We start from the raw sequence: 22,764 nt of genomic DNA, 5'->3' as shown, positions 1-22,764 counted from the left end.
AGTTCAATTTTAGTCTTGTCAATTACTTACAAATTAAAAATCCAAGACCTGGTCCTTCCTTCTTTGATTTGAAACATGAAAATTTCTGTTGGCTTCAATATCAGAAGAGGATCATGTAAGCAAGACTGGTTAATTAATATGAAACTGAAGTTCACCACAGCACGTTATTCTAATTAGTTCTCCAGAATGCTTCTTCCCTGGAAATAATTTTGCTGTTTGGACTGAATTTTTGAAAGTATTTTAGTAACTTAGATTTTAAGTATTTAGTTGATTATAAATATAAAAATGTAAAATTAAAATCATAAAACATAATGAAATAAGAATAGTGCAACAAGTTATTCTTTTATTCATGTATACACTTAGAAGTGTTTAGAAATATAAGTGTTTTTATGGTACAATCATATCTTCACATCTCATGCTTTAGTCTGTGTTTGTAACAAACTATTTATTCGCTAGCAGAACAAGTTTGTGACTTCAGGTAATGAAATGTTTGTGGACCCAATTTGGAAGATACACAAGGGTCTGTTACTCAGGAGGACATCCTTAAAACAGAAAAGAGTGAAATGTAGTCTTGCTATATGCCTTCTCAACGTGCAGTAGTTTGAAATGCTGGCAATGTTGTATATATCCCAAATTAGCATGAAATTATATCAGAACAAAGAAGTGATTGTCCTATATAAAAATTTAAGTCAGAGTTCCTCTAGCTGATTTACCTCCATGCCGTGGAAAACAGCAAGCACTGAAGAAAGTCAGCAGCCTGTGGAATGCTTTTAATTAATTGGAAGAAAATTAAAATATTTACAATTAAAAATAGTTTATGAGAAAACGCATAAGAAATATCACAGAACTTAAATTGGACAGGTTTCTCAGTGTGGAATCTTTACTCCCTTTTTTTTTTTTTTGTAAGATAAATTCAGGAATTCTTCATGAAATAGATCTCTTAAAGGAATGCATTTGACACTACTGAATATTGTCATTTTTATTGTCCAAGCCCAATATTAAAAATACTGGAATGATAAAGATTTTAAAGCATATTTTTAAAGAAGCAAATACATCTATAATCCTAATTTCCAAAGTACTTTTGTGTCTTCAGAAATCTCGTTAGCTTCACAGCCTAAAGGGTCTCCTATAAATAGATGACAAGGCCAGTATTTTCCCACAAACTAACATAAAAAGGCTGAGATGTTGATGTCTGCTTCTTGCCAAGAGGTATTCTAAAAGGACTGAACATCCTTCCATGCCACCTTTCATACACTTGTGTATGTATTTATGTGTATACATATATGTACATCATCTATAAACAGCAATTAACCTGTAGCACACAGGTTAATTAGAAGACTAGTACAGATTTTAACTAATCCATGAGTAAAGTGGTAAGTTTTAATGAATGGCAATATTTACTCATCACGTGTACAATCAAGGATTATTTTATGATCAGATATCTAAGGTTGATACTGTTGTTGTATTTTTTTCATAGACTACAGTTCCCATCCAGATTTTATTTTCCCTGTAATGAGAAAATACGGCTGTAGCAACCAGAAAGGCAGCAATAAACATACATCATTTTCAGGGCACTGTGAGCTGGTCTGGTTAGCAGCTAAAAGCAGTAGGCTCATTTTCTTCAGTCAATGTTGGCAGTCAGTTCAGGCTGATACAGGAGGTGTTGAAAGCTGTTTGCAGTGTCTGGGGAGTGAAAAGGTGAAAAAAGATTGCATTATCACATTTGATAGATATTTCTTTAAGAGAAAGTAAAAGAATAAGAGAGATGAATGAAACACAAAGTTAAGGATGTGTGGTTTAAATTAACTACTGTTACCGATTAACAGATACTGGTTTGACTTTTGCCTTTTAAAGAGTTTACATAATTTTCTACCTACGGATTCAAATTCAGTTTCTGAACTGAACTGACTCAGAGCAGAAGATCTGACAAGACAGTTGAAATAACTTGCCTCTGGTTGACTACCTTAATCCTGCAAAATGGAATTACTAAGCAGAAAGAACACAAAAGGCTGTCAGACAGCCTTAAACTGGGAGGGAAACACCAACAAAAAGCCATTTCAGAGCAGCCTGGATCCTGAGGCTGTAAGGTCTAGGTGGGAGGAGCTGTACTGGATTTTATCCCGTGGCTTTGCATTTTCAACTTGACTTGAGTTGAAAAGTTTGAGTTTAATGATCATCATTATGCAAACACTGAAAATTCATAAATATTATAATTACACAGGATAATTATAAATTAATTACAATGGATAATCATTAAAAAAAAAAAAAAAAGGAAAAGTGCTTACTGTAGTGGAAATGACCATGACCACAATGGCTCAAATTTTACATCTTCTATCATCTGTGTTCCCTATGGTTTACCTCTTTGTGTCTTTGTGTTTTCCTTAGCTTTCCCCTTGAAGGCTGGACTTCCCAGGTGTGTTTTATTTTTTCTAAGAGAAATAAATATTATCGTGGGTTTCAGGTAACATGTTATTTAGATAATATGGAACAGAAGAGAACCCAAAACGGTAAAGGCAGAAACAAAATCTGTTGGTATTTTTGGTCATGCATAGGTGAATTACTGAAAAATGGAAACTTGATAATCTGCTTAGAGAATTTAGCTTTTCTAGGAGTTAGTTTTGGTTTGGCTAACTCTGTCTTCATAATATTAATTGAGGCTTTCTCCGCTATGTGTGACACCAATATAAAATTGATTCAGCAACAAAAAGAATTGTTGTGAAAAAAATAAGCTTTTTTTTTTTTCTTTTTGTTTTAAGATGATGTAGTGAGAGAAAAATACAAGTGGTGTTTTTAATGACCTGAATCTTTGATTTTGGCAGGTATTAGCACCAGAGATGGTACTGCCAAGAAAGATAAAGACTTCAGAGGAAAAGCACAGAAGCAGGTGCAGTTTAATCCTGGCCAAACCTTAGCTACATGGCGAGTACGGATTTTGAGTGATGGTGAACATGAACAGTCTGAGTCTTTTCAAATTGTTCTTTCTGAGCCTGTCATGGCAGTTCTGGAATTTCCAGATGTATCCACAGTGGAGATTATTGATCCAGGAGATGGTAAGAACTGTTCCAGAACTGTATTGGCAATATGTTCATACGCCAAAAGATTAACTGGAGGGGAAATGCCACGAGTAGCAGTGGATTGCAAAGCTTACGCTAAAATGCTTCTAGCTATTTCACAGGTGACTTTCTGAGGCCATAAATCTACATAAATAAATGTGTTTGTCCTTTGCAGAATCAACTGTTTTTATTCCTCAGTCCACGTATACTATTGAAGAAGATGTTGGTGAGTTATTTATTCCAGTCAGAAGAAGTGGAGACGTGAGCCAGGAACTGATGGTTATCTGTTACACCCAACAAGGTAACAGAATCTACAATAGAAAAAGAAGTGAAAGTGGAAAAGAGACAGAAAAGCAAAAAGAATTGGTCCATATATTGCATAATGAAATTATGTTAATGACTTCATCTTCAGTCTCAATTGGAAATGTATTCATCTTTGCAATCTGTCTTACAGACTTATTAAATATAGACAAAAAGTGATCATGTTCCAAATACCTGCCTGTTATTATGAGGCTAAAGAGATCTGTTTTTAATCTTTTTGCAAGATTTTTATATGTGACTTCTAATATTTGAAAGTGGTGAGAATTAAAAGCACTGCAGTGGTTGTCCATGCCCTTACTTGCTTGAAAAAATGGGTATAAAATAATATTGCTCAGCTGATTATAATAGCCAGGGTTTGTGTAGTGACCGTTTTCCTTTTATGCCACAGGAACAGCATCTGGCACTGCCCCAACCTCTGTACTTTCATACTCCGACTACATATCCAGACCTGAGGATCACAACAGTGTTCTACGTTTTGACAAAGATGAACGAGAAAAAATGTGTCGGGTAGTCATCATAGATGATTCCTTGTATGAAGAGGCTGAGACCTTTGATGTTCTGCTGAGCATGCCGATGGGTGGAAGAATTGGTACAGAATTTGCAAGCACTCGAATTACAATTGTACCTGACAAGGATGATGGTAAGACATAATGTAGTAAAGTGATATTTATTCGTATTCCAGGACAGGACCTAAAAGTAGATTCACACTCAAAACGTCATGTAGAATTTGGATTTTTGTACTCACTCCTGGTGGTTAAAACACATGCTGCTTCCATCAAGATATGTGAAAATAGTATTAGAGAGCTAGTTTGTTTTTGTATTATTTAGTATTGAATTTTTATGATTTGAAAAAAGTCACATGAGCAAACTGGGAGTGAGGAGATGTGCCTTTCCATTCTACCACAGTAACAGGTGTAACACAAAATATCATGTGGCATGGGCACCCTTATACGTGTGATTTTGAGGTTGTGTCTACAAAGCCATCAGGCCCATTGATTGTTATGCTCTAAAGGGCCAGATTAGAAGTGCTGAACCAGAAACCACGTAGCAGCTGATAAGAGGCAGGTTATATTCCTTTGTATTTGATGCTGCATTCATATTCTGCCTAGAAGTATCCACGTATACTTCCTATGTCTTTAAAAAAAATAATCAAAAGACAGTAGTGTTGCTTTGGAAGAGACATTTCTCATGGTGAATTAGAGTTCTGTGGCTAAGGAAGAATAGAATCAGCACACTACTGATTCATCAACTTCTTCGGAAAGCATGCATAAATATTATTACAGCCTTAAGCCTGTCCTTCAGTGTCTCCAGCACTGGTGTGGCAGCTCTAGGAGTGGTAGCAAAAATGTTTCCTGTGACAGTTGCCCTTATTTATGCATGGAGGTCAGATGGTGACATCTCAACTGTAATTTCTGTGAAAGGAAAACCAAGGATCTGTTTTAGTCCTCTCTTTGAGGCCATAAATCATCTATTGTTAAGCTGTCATATTTCCTAAAGACTGATGTGAGAAATTATGTCGTACAGTACTCTCTGGAAAGTGTGGTGCCAAATGAGACTGTTATTATCAGCACAGTGATTTCTCCCTTGTTAAGGATATAAAAGGTAGCTCTTAAAGGCAGGAAGTTGACACCCATCTAATTGCATCATACTCAGTCTACCTGAAACTTCTCACATGTAATCCTCTGTTATAACAGAGGTGACTTTGTTTTCTCTGTAGCCTATTTGAGTAATCAGATAACATTAATGAATACAACAGTTTGAAGTAACAGTTCATGTAAAGTAACAGATCACGTACCAAATGCAAACTTAATTTAGAAAAAGTGTAAGATAGAGGTGAACAAAAGCTATAGCACGTATAGTATGTGTATAAGCTATAGTAATTTTATTATTATAACATTATAACTAATAAATTCTGTAGTCCACATTAGTCTTTTTACTTCACATCTGCTGATATATTATTGTTTGTTTGTTTAAATTAATTTTCTAATTAACAAAGTTTCTTTGGACAAATGTGACAGCATATTATTAAGTTGTGATTTCTTCAAATACTTACACTTAGACTTGAACCTCATTATGTTCACGTGGCCCACTTCTCAAGCTTGTCTAGGTCCAGGTAAAAATGTCAAAAGATTAAGTCAATGGAGTACACAACAAAGTAAGTTGTGCATGGAAATAGACTCAAAGTTACATGTGTTGCTACAGGTTACGCACTAAAAATAAAAACATAGATCTGTTGGAGTCAGAGATTACGAAGCACTGAAAGAAAAACACTGAGGGGAAAGACCTATGTAAATCATCCACTTCTGGGCGGGGGGGGGGGTTAGTAAGCTCATTTGATGTTAGTTATCTATCTATCCATTGAGACATCTCATGCAAGCAGGTTATGTTAGGTTCCTTCTATGGTTAATGAAAAGAGAGCTGTACTCCCAGGAACCATCTCATCCTGGGAGAAGTATATCAGCTTTTGAGATCAATCACCTCGGGTACATGGTGCATCTGAGTACAAGAATTTCTGACAGTAGATATAAACCTACCTTTAGAAATCTAATTTTCTATTTATAACAATGTCATAAATGCTGATGGGTATGAAAGCAGGTTTTTTTTCCTACTTTTGTCTTAAAACAGCTTCTACTATGAAATACCATTAAACAACAGTGATACACCATTATTTGTGATTCATAAAATAATTCTGATTTTAAAAAAAATCCACTATTGAAATGAAATCTCTTAAACAGACAGCAACACTGAGAGTGTTGCTGTATGGTGTGCAACTACTCTGATGCAAAATGCCTTAGTCCCTGCAGAAAGGCTTGTCATCAAAAGTTCTTCTGTCTCCTAGTCAAATGTTTGATTTCTGGGTTGCTGATTTGGACTTTTTCTTACTTTCTCTTTTTTTTTTTTTTTTGATTGTGTACTAATTTTAAACTTTTGGTTTGTAATCACATTTTGAAACCAGAAAAGGTGTAATGAATGCAGAACTCAAAGTTTACAGCTAAGAGGAGAATACTTGCAATTATTTTGTTTGTTTCAAGTTTTTTATCAGTGGCTGTCTTCCCAAGTGATTTTAATTCCATGCTACTGTATTTAGTGTTGCCATGAGAGCACACAGTCTTATTGCCGGGCTGAGAAACAGTCTTCTTTCCTTAGTGGAATTGTTGAAGCCTCATGCTGTTCACAGCAGGAAGTACATTAAATACATTTGTTCCACTTCATTCACATTAGATGGGCAAGCAGCCATTCATATTTCTTCTTGACATTTCTACATCAAGGCTGGGAAGGCAAGGGACTCAGATTTATGTCAGAGATTTGCTTTCCATTTTCTTTATACCTACTCGGCTGAAGTGATCATTTATATCATCCATGTGGTAGAGGATAGCACTATATGGGAACATTTTATAGCTGAGAAGACTGGATGATGATATGACCCAGTCATGACAATGCAGAAGGCCAGTGTTAGAGGTCAAACAGAACAGATAAATTCTTTAGTCTTCTGGGGATTTCTTTCTTGCTGTCACTCCCCCTACAGATAAATGAACACTGGAAATCCTTACACCACGTTGTGGAGATCGGTGCCATACACCACGTTATGGAAATTGATAGCCACTAGCACTTGTCCAACTTGCCGGACAGTAGAGGTCACGTTGATATTTACTGTCAGTAGCCTGAAAAGAGGCAAAAAGTCAGCAGTGCAATGCTACATTATAAATCTATGTTTTGTATTAAGTGTCCTGGTAGGCAAACAGTGTAAGCTGATTTTCAGTGTGCACTGAGCCAAATTTCCAGCTGATGATAATTCAATATTCTATTATTAACATTTTTTTTTCTGAGGGACATCCTTATCTCACAAGATTATCTAGAATCTCCTTACTTCCACTGGTCTTCAAGGCAAGCATTCAAGTGTGTCTTTTTCTCATTGACCATAGGTATGCCCTAACCTTAAATTGAACAAGTGGCTGGTTGATCTTCACAGTCAATATCTTCCAGTCTATTTGTCCAATTTAATTACAACCCAAACACTATTGGCAGAGCATGCCTAATCTTATTTTATGGACTGGACTCATGATTTGGCCAAGTATCCTTCACCTGTTTCCAGAGATGACTAAAATTACAAATTAGTTATTATTTGTGCTCTGTACAGATATTTTTGACTACTTCCTTTTCTATTTTTACGGTGCCCCTGGGTCTGATGCTTCTGGAACTTCTGAGCAGCTTTCAATTTCTTTTGTCCTCTCATTAGGTAAAATCTCTATGTGACCTCTCCTCTTTCCTCAATCTGTGGAAAATGGCCAAATTGGCAACTAATCGAGGGGAAGAGTGGAAGACAGCCTATTTATGACATGTTATACTCCCAGTTTTGTCTACTTCTAGTTTTTTACTATTACCAGTTCAACAGAGTAAAAAATGTTTAATTTACAGTGACAGCCTTAAAATTTTAGTCTGTTTGCTCTCTATCACAGAAATAAATTAGTTTCATATCTTAGAGTAGGACATTTTAAAGAGGGAACGAGGCACACTGATATTTTTCTAACATCATCTGATGCTGACAGTTTATTATATCTGTGTATGCAGGCACACAGTCATGCATTATACATATATGAACTACAGATGTTGAATTAATATCATCTTCACTTAGCTGCTTAACAACTATGTATATAGTCTAACCTTAAGATTTAGGTTCCTTTGATAGGTAAGGAGGATAAAGCATGACCTCCAGACAGTACTTTGTCGTATCTTCAGATGTCACAGCCCCAAAGATGGTCAGAGGACTGGAGCACCTCTCCTATGAAGGGAGGCTGAGGGAGTTGTGGTTGTTCAGCCTAGAGAAGAGAAGGCTCTGGGGAGACCTTACAGCGGCCTTCCAGTACCTAAAGGGGGCTGCAGGAGAGATAGGGAGGGACTCTTTGTCAGGGAGTGTAGTGATAGGACAAGCCGTAACAGCTTTAAACTAAAAGAGGGTAGATTTGGACTAGATACAGGGAAGAGAGTCTTTACTCTGAAGATGCTGAGGCATTGACAGAGGTTTCCCAGAGAAGCTGTGGATGCCCCATCCCTGGAGGTGTTCAAGGCCAGGCTGGATGGGGCTTTGGGCAACCTGGTCTGGTGGGAGGTGTCCCTGCCCATGGCAGAGGGGTTGGAATTGGGTAATCTTTAAGGTCCCTTCCAAACCAAATGATTCTGTGATCTATTTCAGATGGTTCCTTTAGGACAGAGGACTCAGCTGCTAGAGAAGCATATATTTAAGCCTTCGCTGCTGTAGGTTCTTAAATGATTAGATTATATATGTGTTACTACAATTTTATGTGAATTACAGTATTTTTTCCTAGGAGAGTGTTGAAATAGAGGACAGCTTTTAAGTTGTGTACTGAAAGCACATAAAATAGTTAATAAGCAGAAAGTTAAAAATTGTATGAACTGTAGAAAATTATACTTTATGTTAAATCTAGAATGAGTTAAATGAGCTGATGTTCTTACACATGCTGTTGTTTTCCAGGGAGGCTAATGGATTGTTGTGTTATAACAGTTCACTCAGGAGTACTTTGAAAATCTCATTCTGTCTTCGTGTAGCATGTTTTATTTTTATGGCTTTGGTCTTCATATTGCAGATCTTTTATTTATTATAGACTGAAAATATATTGAATGCCTAGAAAATCAGTCTAAATTAAGCATTTTTTCTTAGTTGCTTGCAATTGCAAGGAGTTAATTTAGTGTCCTGGTAAGTGCTTAGTGTGTTTAAGATTTGGGTAATCAAGTTGTGTAGGATATCTTGATGAATTCAGTTTTCCTAAGGTTTCTTCAGATCATCTTGCTTTCTCTGACGTTCCTTGTATTGAGACTTTGCCATTTTACTCATTAGTCTTTGAAGACCCAAAGGATGCTGAGTAACACAGTAACCAGTTCTCCTTTTGAATGTGTAAATTCTCAAGGGATTAACTCAAATTATCTCAGAGTACCGTCCATCAGGCCACTCTTTTCTCCTCTCTCCCATACATACAGGGTCAGAAGTCCAAAGGAGAGAATTTAAGAACTTTTAACAGCAGGGTCCATTTTTTGTCATTACAGCTCTGGCTGTTGTTTTATATTCATTTCTGTTATGTCTTCTCTGCTGAGTCCCATCCTTAGTGTTAGCTCCGATACACAGAGCATGGAAGGTCTCTGTTATATTTTTCTTCTCTAATGTGTTTTCATTGTATTTGGGCAGAAAAGCCTGGAAGGAATTGTTTCTGCCAGTTAAGCAAGCTAGGATTGTGACTGAATGATAAAGGTGCAATTGGGACAGTCTTTATTAGGCTGTCTTCTAATATGGTGAAACTGTCTCCAATTCAGAAAAATCTGTGTATATATATATGCAGAAGAACAAATGTAATAGCTATCCACAAGAATGGAGAGAATTATAACTTTCTTTTTAAAATGTGGTACAAGCTGTGCCTGAAGTGATAGTCAAATAACAACAGCCATGTGGTAAACAGTGCCTTTTACATTTCTTGGTTATGATATTCCTCTTCTGTGCACCATTTGTAATAAAAGTAATTCTAATAATAATACCTCCCTTCTTCATTTGTTCTTCAATGAAACCATACACATTTGCTACTTCAATAGGATTCATGTTTGTAATTCATTTGGTTAAAAATTTGTCTCAGAAAATGCATAATTTGGCTTTATTTTGGTGTTTAGGATATTGATACATTCTTTTTCGCAAAGGTTAATTGTTTTCATTGTGTAGGACCTCACCCATATTCAGCATGCAATTACTTTTAAGAGGCCAGAAATTCTGTCTTTGCTATTGAATGGCCACAGTTTCCTTGCCATCCTCTTATCAGCTTTCATTACTAAGCAATAGAATGCAGGTATATCATTCAAAAGCTAGACTACTACTACTTGCTAACTAGTTGAAATCTCAGCTAGGGAGAAAACATAATTGTCATTGCTATGGTTTTGAGCTTTAAAATCATGATCATGATTTAGGTGGATGATGTTACAAGATATTACAAAGAAAGCATTTGTAGAATGAGCTATTGCAATTTTGTGGTTATGTTTCTTGATATGAGTGTAGGTGTGGGAACATGCCTTGGAAGAACAAAATTCAAAATATTCTTCTTGTAAGACCTCTGTTTTTGTAAACATACTTGTTACACTCAAACCTTTTTTACAGCTTGCTTTTTCTGCAAGACCCAGAAGTAAATTAATTACTTGATTAAAATAGGAAAAACATATTTAGAAATAGCTACATACTGTATCTTTCTCAGTTGATTTCTAAAATGCTGCTTGGCTTCTCCTTCCATTTCTATTTGTAGGAGTCCTTATTTGTTATTTCGCATAAGAATCATCACAGACTCTGAGCTCATTCTCGCTTGGCCTAGCTGCGAGGTACCTTGTGTGTGGCATATTTAAATACTACTGCCAAGCCTTCCCATTTATCTGTCTGTCTCTGTTGCATCAGTTTGCTGAGAATTTGTTAGTGATACCATTTCCCAGACCTCTTATGCAAAAATAATCTCTCTTTCTGAAAATAAAACATGCAGAAGAATCTGAACTGGTTTCGTGCTCTGTAGGAGGTCTAATAGTAGAAAAAATGTGTGTAAAAGTCAGATGTTTGCTGCAGTCAATACAATCATTTTTGGGTGTGACCCCGAAGTCCTGATATTAAGGCCTTTAGGTGATGTATGCAATGAGCGTAACAATACTTCTACTACTATTACATTTTTCACATACACACGAATTCAGTATTTTGGAAGGGTAAGTGTTTCTCAGCAAACCAACCAAGGTAGATGAATTGCTTCCAAGAGAAGGTCACTTGCAATGGTAAGCTTTTCTCCTGGAATGCCAGTTATAGCTGAGAGACAACTTAAGACTGTTCATTACTATCTTGTACACAGTAGTTAAATAATTATTGAAATTTTCATCTTCAGGTTAAAGGTGCACATGTTGAAAGAGTTGAGCTGTGGCATGTCTTAACAGTCTCAGATGTACTTATTGTCCCCAATTCATGTATACTCTAGCTCATCTAATTGTTATTGAACCATTACAATTGCAACTTGACATCAAGGAAAATCAGAATTAGCTCAGTTCTTCCAGCTTCAAAGTATACTGCAGTATGTCCTTGCAGCAGGTGTGGGACTGCCAAGAAAAGTAGAGTACATGACCAGAGATGGTGTATCGCTATAGACACCTTTATGCAGCCCTCAGTCCTGCAGCCAGAGCTGTAGTCTACTTCCTCCACTGTGCTTCTATGTTCACACTTGTTTTTAGCTCATTCATGTGGCAGGGGGATTAGATGTGGATTCCAGGCCTCCTAAGGCAGTAAGGCAGTCTTGTGACTGTGTGTAGAGAAACTGAAACCTGGATGCAGAAAGAGAAAGTTCATGTTTGCTACAATGAAGTAGCATATATCATAAATTAATTAAAAATGAATCATATATAATGTTGTTCATAGCAGATATTGATCTTGATACAGACTTTTCTGGAATTACTGGATTAAGTTGTATAAAATGAGAGTAATTCATGAATGAAACAGTACAGTCAATGTATGGCATTATCTTTGTGGATTAAAAAATTATATGTGTTTTTCTTGGAAAATAGAACTGGATCTGGTAAAGCTTGCCTTCATTAAAGTTTTTCATTTTAGATATTATAATGTTTTCAGTATCCTTTAAAAAAATATTCTAAGATGCTGGGCAGAAATGGTCTGTTGAGATAAATGGAAATGCAGACATTATTTCCTTGAGATAATGTTTGTGGCAATTTGTCTGTGACTGGTAATTTTGATTCTGAGGTTAATTTACTTTTTGATTACAATAGTTATGACAACAGTGCTAAGAGGATGAAAGCTCTTAAGATTACAACATCTGAGTTTGAAAAGTAATCTGTTTTGACCACATCAAATAAAAAGCTATTGGCATTTGCACAGTAGGTACCTGATCTAGAATTGAGCTTTGACTGTAATCTTGACCCCTGCTTCTACAGCATTCCACAAAAATAAATGACTTGGCAAATTAAATTCATTGTGCTAAATGCAAACTCAGTTGATTGCATAGCTTCAAGTATGTGTAAATAGCTGTAGAGTGGTGCTACCAAGTTTCAAATGTTGAAGTCCTCTTTCATAATAATATAAACTATTTAAATTGAACAGTTCTTCTAAGCTTTTCTTTTGCTGCCATTAACATGAATATATGGGAGAGACTACAGAGGTTAATCTTTGCTTCTATTAAACAGTAAATGGATGTTTCTTCTGGCTAATGGAACTCTTGTTCTTAACTAATCTATCTGCAGCTCACCTACTTCACATTCTGAAGGGTGGAGTCTCCCATGCTAAATACAGACTAACCCCAGCGCCATCAATTAATGCTAACTGTGATACTGAAATGCAAGTAAGCATTGTCTAGCGGCATGTGGATTATCTGGGTTGAACCAGATCAAGTCCAGAGGAAATGTGGCCCTGTTTGTCTGTTGTTAGGTCTAAGCTAATTATCTGTGTCAGCAAACAGGGCTCATTCCTTTGAACTCACTAGCATGTCTAGACTGCACCAGAACAAGCTGGTTAACTTACAAAGCATTGTTTTGGAGCTTCAGTATTACAACTATAGACTTCTAATAGCTCTGGCAACTCAAAATGTTCACATTGTTGCCTTGTTTGTACTGGGCATGGAAACCAAGAAGGAAAAAGTTTTTAGAGAGAAGAAGTTAAACACCACTGGAAAAGATCACGCATATGTTCAGCTTTAACAACTGCTTCTCCTAACTTCAATATCTATGTGGCAGAGTGGCGGGTCATGTTTTTGGTGGTTTTTTTTTTGTTTGTTTGTTTTGTTTTTCTGTTATTTCTGTCCTGGGAATACATGTATGTCTCACTGAAAATACTAATCACTGAAAATCACTTCAGTATTGAGGCTTATGCTGGTGTCAGCACAAAAGACTGTCCTCTTCTATGTTTTTTCCTACCTACCCTGTCTTCCACATTATTTGCACTGGCAACCCAAATGGATTGTGGCACTTTGCATATCTTGCAAACACTATACTCTTCTACCATGTTGATCTAAAGTAGTTTGTAAAGATATCATTTTAAAAACAAAAGCCCCCTTGGAAATAAACATTTTCATGCTATCTCATTGATTTTCTGATAGACCTATTTCTAACAGCGTGAGAAGTGTGTTTGTTTTCCTGTTTGATTACTGCCTAGTGCTGTAGTTGATATACGCTCCTGACTGTCTAAGTACAAAAGCAAGACAAAGATTTCATTTCTGTGCAAGAAACCTAGGACTAAAGCTTCTAACCTTTCTCCTCCGATTATTGTAACTTCACGCCATTGAAATCTGTGGGTCTGAACAAAAAAACTCTTTAAGAAACTCCTCTTATTTCCAAAAGAGGAACCATTAAATTTGCAGTGGTCTCTCTCCAGAGTGATTACCAGATTAAAGATCTGCTGTAAGTGAGCCCCAGTCAAAGAGCTGTGTTTTCCAGCCATGACCTGCGAAATACAATGCTTTCCCTGTTAGTAGCCTGGCTTTGCTACTTCCCCTGGGGAGCTACTAACACAGCTTACAGGAAATGAGCTTTCAAAACATTTGTAAGGATTTGTTTCCTAGGATGAGTAACCATACAGAATGTGTCTTTCATTGAAGATACATGCCTCAAAAAGTGTGAAAAACACACTGGAATATGAGGCTAGCTAATTTAGGATTTAGGCATTTTTATGTTTGTCTGTGACTACATGAATAAACAGTGCACAAGGATTCTTTTTCAGCAGCAGTAAAAAAAAAAAAAAAATCATTAAGATAACATTAAAATAAACCAAAAACATTTTCTTTTACATCTTCCATCTGGTTTGAGTTAGGTCACATAGGCTTCCTGAATAATCAGTGAGTAGAAGGCAATGCTTCTAGATCTCAGGTTGTACTCACTGTGGTGGGTGTTCCATTCCACCTCTCCTCCTGTGTGCTTATTATGCTGGCAAACCTTCTGGAATTGCCTGTCTTTGTCCTTGAAAACTGAGAGCAAGAAGGCTGTGAATGTGAGTACCTCTCACTTAGGTGCTTAGAATGAGGTGGGGCTGAGTCTAGATCAATTCTGGAATTACCAGGACATCATTATAGAAAGAAGAGGATTATTAGACTCAAATGTGCTAATCTTTAAAAATAGCTGTGTAAGATATGACATGTATTAGATGTGATGATCTTTTAAGTACCTTTTCCAACTGTTAGCATATTCATAACTGTTTGATCTTAGTAGGTGTTCTGTATTTTTAAACCTCTAGAGGTTGGATGAGTCTTTGTCCATCTTGAGAATTACAGAAGGTCAGTGTATGTCTGAAATATCCCTGTAAGTAGAACTCTTGTCAAAGTTAATAACAGTTAGAGGGGAAGATCCAGAGAGTGTATTCTATTCACCTGAATATTCAAAAGGTTTCAGATGAGAGCTTCACAGTCCCAAATATAAATGCAATCACTGACAACTCAATCTCTATAGGCAAATAATGTAAGATGAATGTGTGTGTGTCTGTGCGTACAAACACACACACTGTTGAATATATATCATCCTGAATAAAAAGTCTGAAGTGGAAATGAAAGCCTTTTCATTTGCCAAAACTAGACATTTGTCAAGTTTGTCTTTCATCCTGCAAAGGTTGATGACCTTGATAATGCTCAAACAAGTCGATGAATCTGCACTATCGTTCAGTAAATACATTTAATTCCATCAATTTGTTGCAACCCATGGTTTTAGTTTTCCCAGATAAGTAGAGAAGCAGCTGCATTTGTTTTCACTAATGTGGACTATTAAGGGTTTTATTTGTTTGGTTGGTTTCTAATAATTTATTTTGTTGGTTGTGAAATACAGGAAAAATCTTGCAATCAGAAGAAAAAAATATGTTCTTCAAAATTTCTAGTTTAATTCTCATTTGCAATTACAAAATACTTAGGAACTGTTGCCTTCTCAGATGAAGCTCTGGCTTACTAACAATTTAGTAACTGCTTTGTATTATTTCTGGTTAGTTTTAATTAAAATCCTATCCTACATTATTCAGTTTTGTATAAAAAGAAATAAGCAGTCTATCACAGAATAAATTGTTGTCGTATGCTGTGTAGTCAGTCAGATTGTCCTCAAGCACTTCAGAAAAACTTAGGTATTTTTTCTCTCTGATTATCTGATAGGCCTCTCCAAAACTTTCATGACAAAATGTGTTCACAATATTTCATTTTATTGAGCTCAGTTGTAGGCAGAAGTAGGTTCCTCAGTTCCAAAGTGTTTGTTCTGCTGTAGTAGAAGTCACAGGTTTTGCAACATGCTTATAATAGGGAAATTTGACTGAGTCAAGGAGGTGATGGGCCAAATTTTCCCTTACCATTAATAAGTTTTTGTATCTCCTCCTTTGGGTAACCTGTACCTTTTCTGTATGCTCAGCATAGCTCTGTAGATCCATAAACTTTTCCTGTCATTTCCTTTGAATTTATCCCGTTTTTCTATCCTTTATGAAGGGGAAATGTGTGTCATAGTGCCACTGATAGAGCACTGGTTAAGTTGCTATGACCTCTGTCAACTCAAATCTAGTTGGCCATATGCTGTATGGTGTTTTCAAGCAAATTTGTGGTATTGTAACCTTATATTTGTAACAAATTCCCACTAAGCAGGATAACAAAATTATGATGAGATAGGAGAATTTGTGTAGGTCTTCAAACTACATACCAAACATTGGGGAAGGTGGGTATGGTTTCTGCTGTGCAACAGAAAAGCTGAGGCACTGGCTGTGTGTGCCATTACTTCTATATGTTTGAAACAGAAATGGAGAGTCTAGCAAAGGGGAGCTACATCCAGGATGCAGTTGGTCTATGTTTTCAAACCTGTTTACTTTGTAAAATTGCTGTGGGTGGAAAAGTTGAAGAAGGGAGGAAAAATGAAGATAAAAAAACATGTCTGTTAAGTGGGATAAAGCTTAATCTCCTTTGCTTTTTGCTCTTCTTTCTTTATAAACTCTAGAACTTAAATATTAAGATAAAAGACTATTCACATTCCAGTCTACATGGAATAAGATTGATTTTGTTTTAAATGTTAGATGTGGGGGAACTAAAATTAAGCATTGCCCCTTTGGTTAGCTGGAAAACATTTCCAAAAGCAGCTCCAGTTATATATCATGTTTTAGTCTGGTTTTAAAATCAGGAATCTGAGAGAACATTCTAGTTAAGCTTTCATTATCTATATTCACCTTTGTCTGTTTGCACCAAAGTGAAAAATGCAAGGAATTTTCTGGCTTGTGCACAGGACCCAGATCAAGTAAGTTTAATGAGATAATGCATTTGTTTTTGCACACAAATTCCTACCTTCTGCCACACAAAATTGAAAGTGTAGGAGGCAAGAAAAAGAGCACAGTGCTGATATAACAATTGCCACCCCAAAATGGGCAAACCAATACTTTAAATTAAGCTAAAAGTACATAAGAAAAAGTCTAAAACTTAAAACAAAGGCTTTTTTTTTTTTTTTTTAACTACTGAAAAGAGTGAAGGTCTCTCCATTCTGTAATGTTATGCCCCTTTGTTACCTTCAAGATATGGTAAAGGAACACTGATAGATATTATTATTTTTTCACCAGAACCAGCATTCTACTTTGGAAATGATGAATACTATGTTGACGAGAGTGCTGGCTATGTTGAGGTACGTGTCTGGAGGACTGGAACCGATCTGTCTAAAGCTGCCTCTGTTACAGTAAGGTCTCGCAAATCTGAACCAATAACTGCAGAAGGTAAGTTATTGTTTTGGTCTAGTTTCATAATACATCTCAGCAGCAAATGCTAGTACATTTGGTCTTACTTGATATAGATTCAGCTACATAAGCTGAAATTTATATGTGTCTTTCTCTTAGATCTTTCTTCTTAGAACAAACTAGGTACTTACAGAGTTTGCTCTGCAAGAAACTGAAACAGGAGCAACCATGAGGTCCAGCACTGACAGAAATCTCTTCAAATATTCATATAAAACACTGTTCCACAAAGGCAGTTGATTGTTGCCACAACAGCATACTCTGGGCACAGACTTCTAACCCCTGGCAGCACACAGACTTTGCTCCTCTTACTGTAGACAGTGAGAAATTATCTAGTATCCTGTACAGCAAGAGGATTGCTACAGCTGTGTGGCTCAGTGATGATTTGACAGAACCTTTGCAGAATCAAATGTTAGAGTACATACAAATACAAATGTTAGAGTATTTTCACAAACCACGGTGTAAGACGGTCGTATATAGGCATCACAAAAAGACCAGTAATCTTCCTTAGATGCTTATCCCAAGTGTAAGTGGACAGTAGAGTTCATCTATTCAACTAATTTTCAATGAGGTAAAGTTGTGTAAAACTTTACTGTTACTTGAGCAATGTGGGAAATCCAAACATTCACCTGTAGCAAGTCTTTCTGCATGCTTTCTCATGAAAAAGGAAATGATAAAGTCTAAGAATACATGATTACTTCATTTATGAACTTGTTTTATATGATCTTCTGTCTTTGTTTCACCCTGACTATTGAAGTTATTTCCAGGGAAGGAGGGGAAATACTGCCTTATAGTAAGAATCTTAATTCATTGTGCCAGGGCCTCGGGGATTTTAGCCTGACTGCAGCAGGTAAACAAACCTGAAAACTGAGGCTGGCACAGCCCTCAGACTCTCTAGTCTGTTGGTGACAGCCTGAAAGATCTGACATAGTTGACTGCCTTTTAAGCCATGAACCCGGTCCTTGATCTTGACACAGCACAGCAGTGTCAAGCAGTGAATCTGCTGCTCTCAGCTACCAGTCCTGACATCCTGCCTTACAGCTTTAGGCCTGGATAGAGCATCTAGGACTCTAAGCAAGTGTCCGTCTAATGATGACCTTTGATCTCACCAAATTATGTCAAATTCACATAATTCTAAACCCTATTTTAATTTCGATGAAACTGTTTTCCCCAAAGCTTTGACTCAACAGCTCTGCTGCCACTTAATCACCCTAAAAATGAACGTTAAAACTCAGTCTTTTACTAAAGCTCTAGACACCGTTAATGCTCTGTTTTTATATACAGTGTCACGTTTTAGTAAGGATCTTGTTTAGTTTCATTCCTTCGCATTGGTTTGTTATGTGTTGGCTTGCTTTGCTTAGAACAAAGCAATGGCTGGACTTGGTGTTCTTGAAGGTCTCTTCCAACCTCAATGATTCTATGATTCTATGAAAACAAAACAAAACATAAAAGCAAGCCAAACCGGATCAGTCTGTCTTTTAACTGTACAAGGTGCCAAACACCACCTGACACAGTCTGGGCAGAATTTGATTCTTTTGGTTTCCATTCATTCTGTTTTGAACAGCACATTCTCCTTTGAATAGCACTTCTTCCTTACATTTAGCTCACTGACCTTTTTCCTTCTCTATTTACACTAGTCTCAAAATTGCCAACTTCATTATAGAATAATACAAATTTTCTTTCCAAAAGACCACTTCATCTCCAGAGTCTTTCTCAAATCTTTACGCTTACTTTCAGTTCTTACTTCCAAAAAACTTTATTGATTTTAGTGGAATAACTTTTGGTTATTTAGAGAACATTTAGAGAATATTTTGGTATTTAGAGAACAGAATCAGGCCTGGTTTGTGACTTGTATCACTAAACAAAAAATGACTTAATATCAACCTGTTAAATTGTGTAGTACAACTTAGATGGTCAAGAGATATTTATGTATATTTTTATTTTTAATTGCACGTAATGCTATTTATGTATTTGATGTTTTTTAATCCCTTTTCCACTGGTAGCTGGTGTAGATTATGTAGGCATCAGTCGTAATTTGGATTTTGCCCCTGGAGTCAGTATGCAGACGTTTCGTGTGGTAATTCTGGATGACCTTGGACAGCCGGTGTTAGAAGGAACTGAGAAGTTTGAGCTTGTGCTAAGGATGCCTATGAATGCTGCCCTTGGAGAACCCAGCAAGGCAACCATCTTCATTAATGACTCAGTCTCTGATTGTGAGTTGATTTCTTGGACCTTTTCACATTTTTACAAGAGATGGATGACTGCGATACACAAATAGCACTTGTCCTTTTGTATCACACCAAAGCCAATGAATCTACACCTTTGAGTTTGTTACGTCAGTTGCTTGCTAGATGCTTATGCAATAGCTGCTAGTGCAATATAGCACAACAAAATTTGAAGTAGTGGAGCAAAGATGTGTTAACTTCTGCAACTATACTTTACATGTGCTTTTTATGTTTTTCTGTCTAGTGCCTAAGATGCAGTTTAAAGAATCTTTATATGTAGGCAATGAAAATGATGGACAGATTTCTGCCATGATATACAGGAGTGGGGATATCCGATACACATCCACTGTGAGATGCTATACAAGGCAAGGTTCAGCTCAGGTAATGATTGACTTTGAGGAGCGTCCTAATACTGACAGTTCCATCATCACCTTCCTTCCTGGTAAGCTCTTGATCTTATTTTAGAAGCCTTTAGTCTACTATATTTTGTTTTGCTTTGTTTTGTTTTGTTCTGTTTTAATTTTAAGTGTCTTATAAAGTAATGCCAAAAAGGCTACTCTGGAAAACCAAAATCTTTCCATACACAGTGGGTAGAGCGTGCACAGATGATGTTAATAGTCTCTTTTTGTGTCACTTCTGATCCAGAGGGATCATCAATAGGGACCAAAGTGGCATATATATGTATAGATCAAGCATGTGGGTCTTTTTGATCCACTGTAGCAAAAGCAGTTCAGAGTAATACAGTGATAAAAGCACAGACCTGCTGCCCTACAGAAAACTTCAGAAGCTCTGCTATTCATTAGACAGATTTCTGATAAATACACTTGACTTGCACTGAAATGAGTGGCAGACCTTTCAGCTGGGATATAACTCTCTTATTTGTGTTTGAGATTTTTTGTTGTTGTGTGTGGTTGTTTTTTGTTGGTGGTGGTGGTGGTGGTGGGTTTTTTTTTTTTTTTTTTAGGGAGGCTTTCCTGTGCTAGTTTGCCAGCATCACATGCTTAATATCTCACATCAGATACGAAACACAGATAAATCATGTGTTACTACCTTGAAAAAATACTGCCTGATTCCCTCTATTTGTGCAGAAGACAGTTTAGACTTCTAGTCTTCTAAGTCTACACACATATTTTTTACAAGCTCTAAACAAGTTCTGTTATCAGTATGAAATCCTCTGTATGCCCTTATCACAGGAATGACAAGCTTATATTTCATGTATCTTAGCTTTTCAGAAAAGTGGGTTGTTCAGTCATTCATTTAGAACGGACCTCGGCTGTTAGTGCTGGCATGTACTCCATGCCTTTGCCATTGCTTCTGTGAAACCAGGAAAGAGACCAACTTGTTAAGATTGATGGATTCAGGCCCCTTCTTTTTACCTTCTCTTTTGAGTGTCACCCTACTATTTCTCAATGAAGACAAGTAGCAAAGAGGTCTGGTAACATCATATCTTGTTTCCATAAGCTCCTTAGGCCTGTTTACAATGCAGCAGTTTCAGTACAGTATTTATCCATGCTTCCCTTGAAACAATGAGCCAGATGAATATTTTGTATTTCCTTCTTTCTCTGAATGGATAATTTATTTTCTGTAGGGGTAAAAACACCTCAGAAAATGAAGGCAGTCAGCGTCCTAATCTGTTTTTTCATCTTAAAGAACCTTGATAACTTTTTCATGCAATATATAAAATGACTGTAAATTGGCCTCATTTCTCTCACATCCTGTGCTGTTCCTTTTGTCAGGGATGTAGAAATCATTCTCCTGATGATGAGCCCACTGAGTCTGATGCTGGGAGCCAGATAGCCTGCATACCAGTTACAGCTCTTGGTGTTCTTGTAGAAGGCTTAAGACAAAGCCTTATTCCTAGAGTCTCAGAATATCTAGTAAGTTTATACACATGGGTTTGTGACTACTCAAATTGAGCATTTTACAACTCCAGAGAATTTTTAAGGAGATACTCATTGTCATTTGGACCAGTGGGAGTTTTAAAGACATTAAATGGAATAATAAAAGTGAAGGTGCACAAGATTGGAGACTATCTCAAAAATGTCAGTAATTCTGGAAATTCAAAAACTCCAGGACAAAATTACCATTAGTATTACTGAAAGTTTCGATTACTCGGTTACCTTGTGCAAGTATTTAATTTTGAAACATACACTGTGTATTTCACACAGTGTGGAGGTCACTGAAAACGAGTATGAAGATAAAACAAAAGGAACAATACATGTGAAGTGGATATACCAAATATAAACAGAGAAATCTCAAAACAGAAGATTCCGTTTAAATAGTGAGCTTCCATAGACACATAATGAATACTCATTCTGCTTTCTCTATTATTGTCGTCATTCATTAATTTGTATTGTGCCAAGATAGTGAGGTAGATGCCTTGGCCAACAGAAGCATCCCATTGTTCCTTGAGCTTGAAGAAAAGTGCTGTAATAGAGCAAAGAACACCTAAGTTCTGCATGATATTACCTTCAGAATGATTGCAGGTGAGACTGAGAAGCCTTGCACACTGGTGCTTACGGATGATACTTTCCATGAAGAAGATGAAGAACTACGCCTGGTTCTTGGCACTCCAAGAAGTGATTCTTCCTTTGGTGCCTCTGTTGGTGAACAAAATGAGACCCTGATAAAGATTCAGGATGATGCAGACAGTAAGAAATTATTTTGTTATTATTGCCTTTTGGAAGCCCATTAGCGTGTTCTAAACATATTTTTACTCTAATTACAGAAGCTATTATTAAGTTTGGTGAGACCAAATTTAGTGTGAGTGAACCAAAGGACACAAGACAAGTAGCAGTTGTAAAAATCCCAGTGCTTCGTCTGGGAGACACTTCCAAGGTTTCTGTTGTGAGAGTTCATACAAAGGATGGATCTGCTACTTCTGGAGAAGACTATCATCCTATATCAGAAGGTAGGGTCACTCAGATACATCCTGCTATTTGTAGGATTGTTATTTTTATGATTATATGATTATTAGTTATTATTATTAACATTATGGTATAATGCTTGAAGGATGAAATAATTCCATGAACAGGATACTATTCATGATTAAATATGGATGTGATCCCATGTGGTAAGCAACTGTCAAATTGCTCTTGGGAGGCTAGATATCCATGGAGATATTTACAAAATAATTGCCACTCCTTTGAAAACATCTGTAGCTGAGTAACTGTGGGAGAAATGTGTGAGTGCCATCTTAGGAACATTTGCAAAGTGTATTACCATTACTCTGCAGAAGCATCTATTATAGGATATGATTGTGGAGTTGTTTCAAGCAACTCAATAAGTTAATGGCTTACTGCTCAATCTAGGAATAAATATCTCTTTCTGTTTATTGTTCAACTTTCATAATAATTAAACTTTCTTCCTATATCTCTGCAATTCACTGCCCGCTGCTCCTCAATAGTGATGAATGAGGAGA

General features: G+C 36.6%; 1 protein-coding gene across 1 annotated transcript in view; it reads left to right on the top strand.

Moving 5' to 3' along the window:
- Positions 1-22,764, top strand: part of FREM2 (FRAS1 related extracellular matrix 2) — a 129,483-nt gene that overhangs the window by 73,934 nt on the left and 32,785 nt on the right. The window contains exons 4-11 of the mRNA XM_066989665.1: positions 2,820-3,050; positions 3,229-3,354; positions 3,763-4,014; positions 16,951-17,100; positions 19,122-19,331; positions 19,588-19,785; positions 21,830-21,994; positions 22,072-22,254. Coding sequence (XP_066845766.1) covers positions 2,820-3,050; positions 3,229-3,354; positions 3,763-4,014; positions 16,951-17,100; positions 19,122-19,331; positions 19,588-19,785; positions 21,830-21,994; positions 22,072-22,254 — 1,515 coding nt within the window. The remainder of the gene's footprint in view (positions 1-2,819; positions 3,051-3,228; positions 3,355-3,762; positions 4,015-16,950; positions 17,101-19,121; positions 19,332-19,587; positions 19,786-21,829; positions 21,995-22,071; positions 22,255-22,764) is intronic.

This window comes from Anser cygnoides, chromosome 1 (assembly GCF_040182565.1).
Source record: "Anser cygnoides isolate HZ-2024a breed goose chromosome 1, Taihu_goose_T2T_genome, whole genome shotgun sequence".
In the NCBI taxonomy this organism is placed as follows: Eukaryota; Metazoa; Chordata; class Aves; order Anseriformes; family Anatidae; genus Anser; species Anser cygnoides.
The sequence above is the reverse complement of the archived record's forward strand: the minus strand, read 5'-3'. Positions and strand labels throughout refer to the sequence as shown.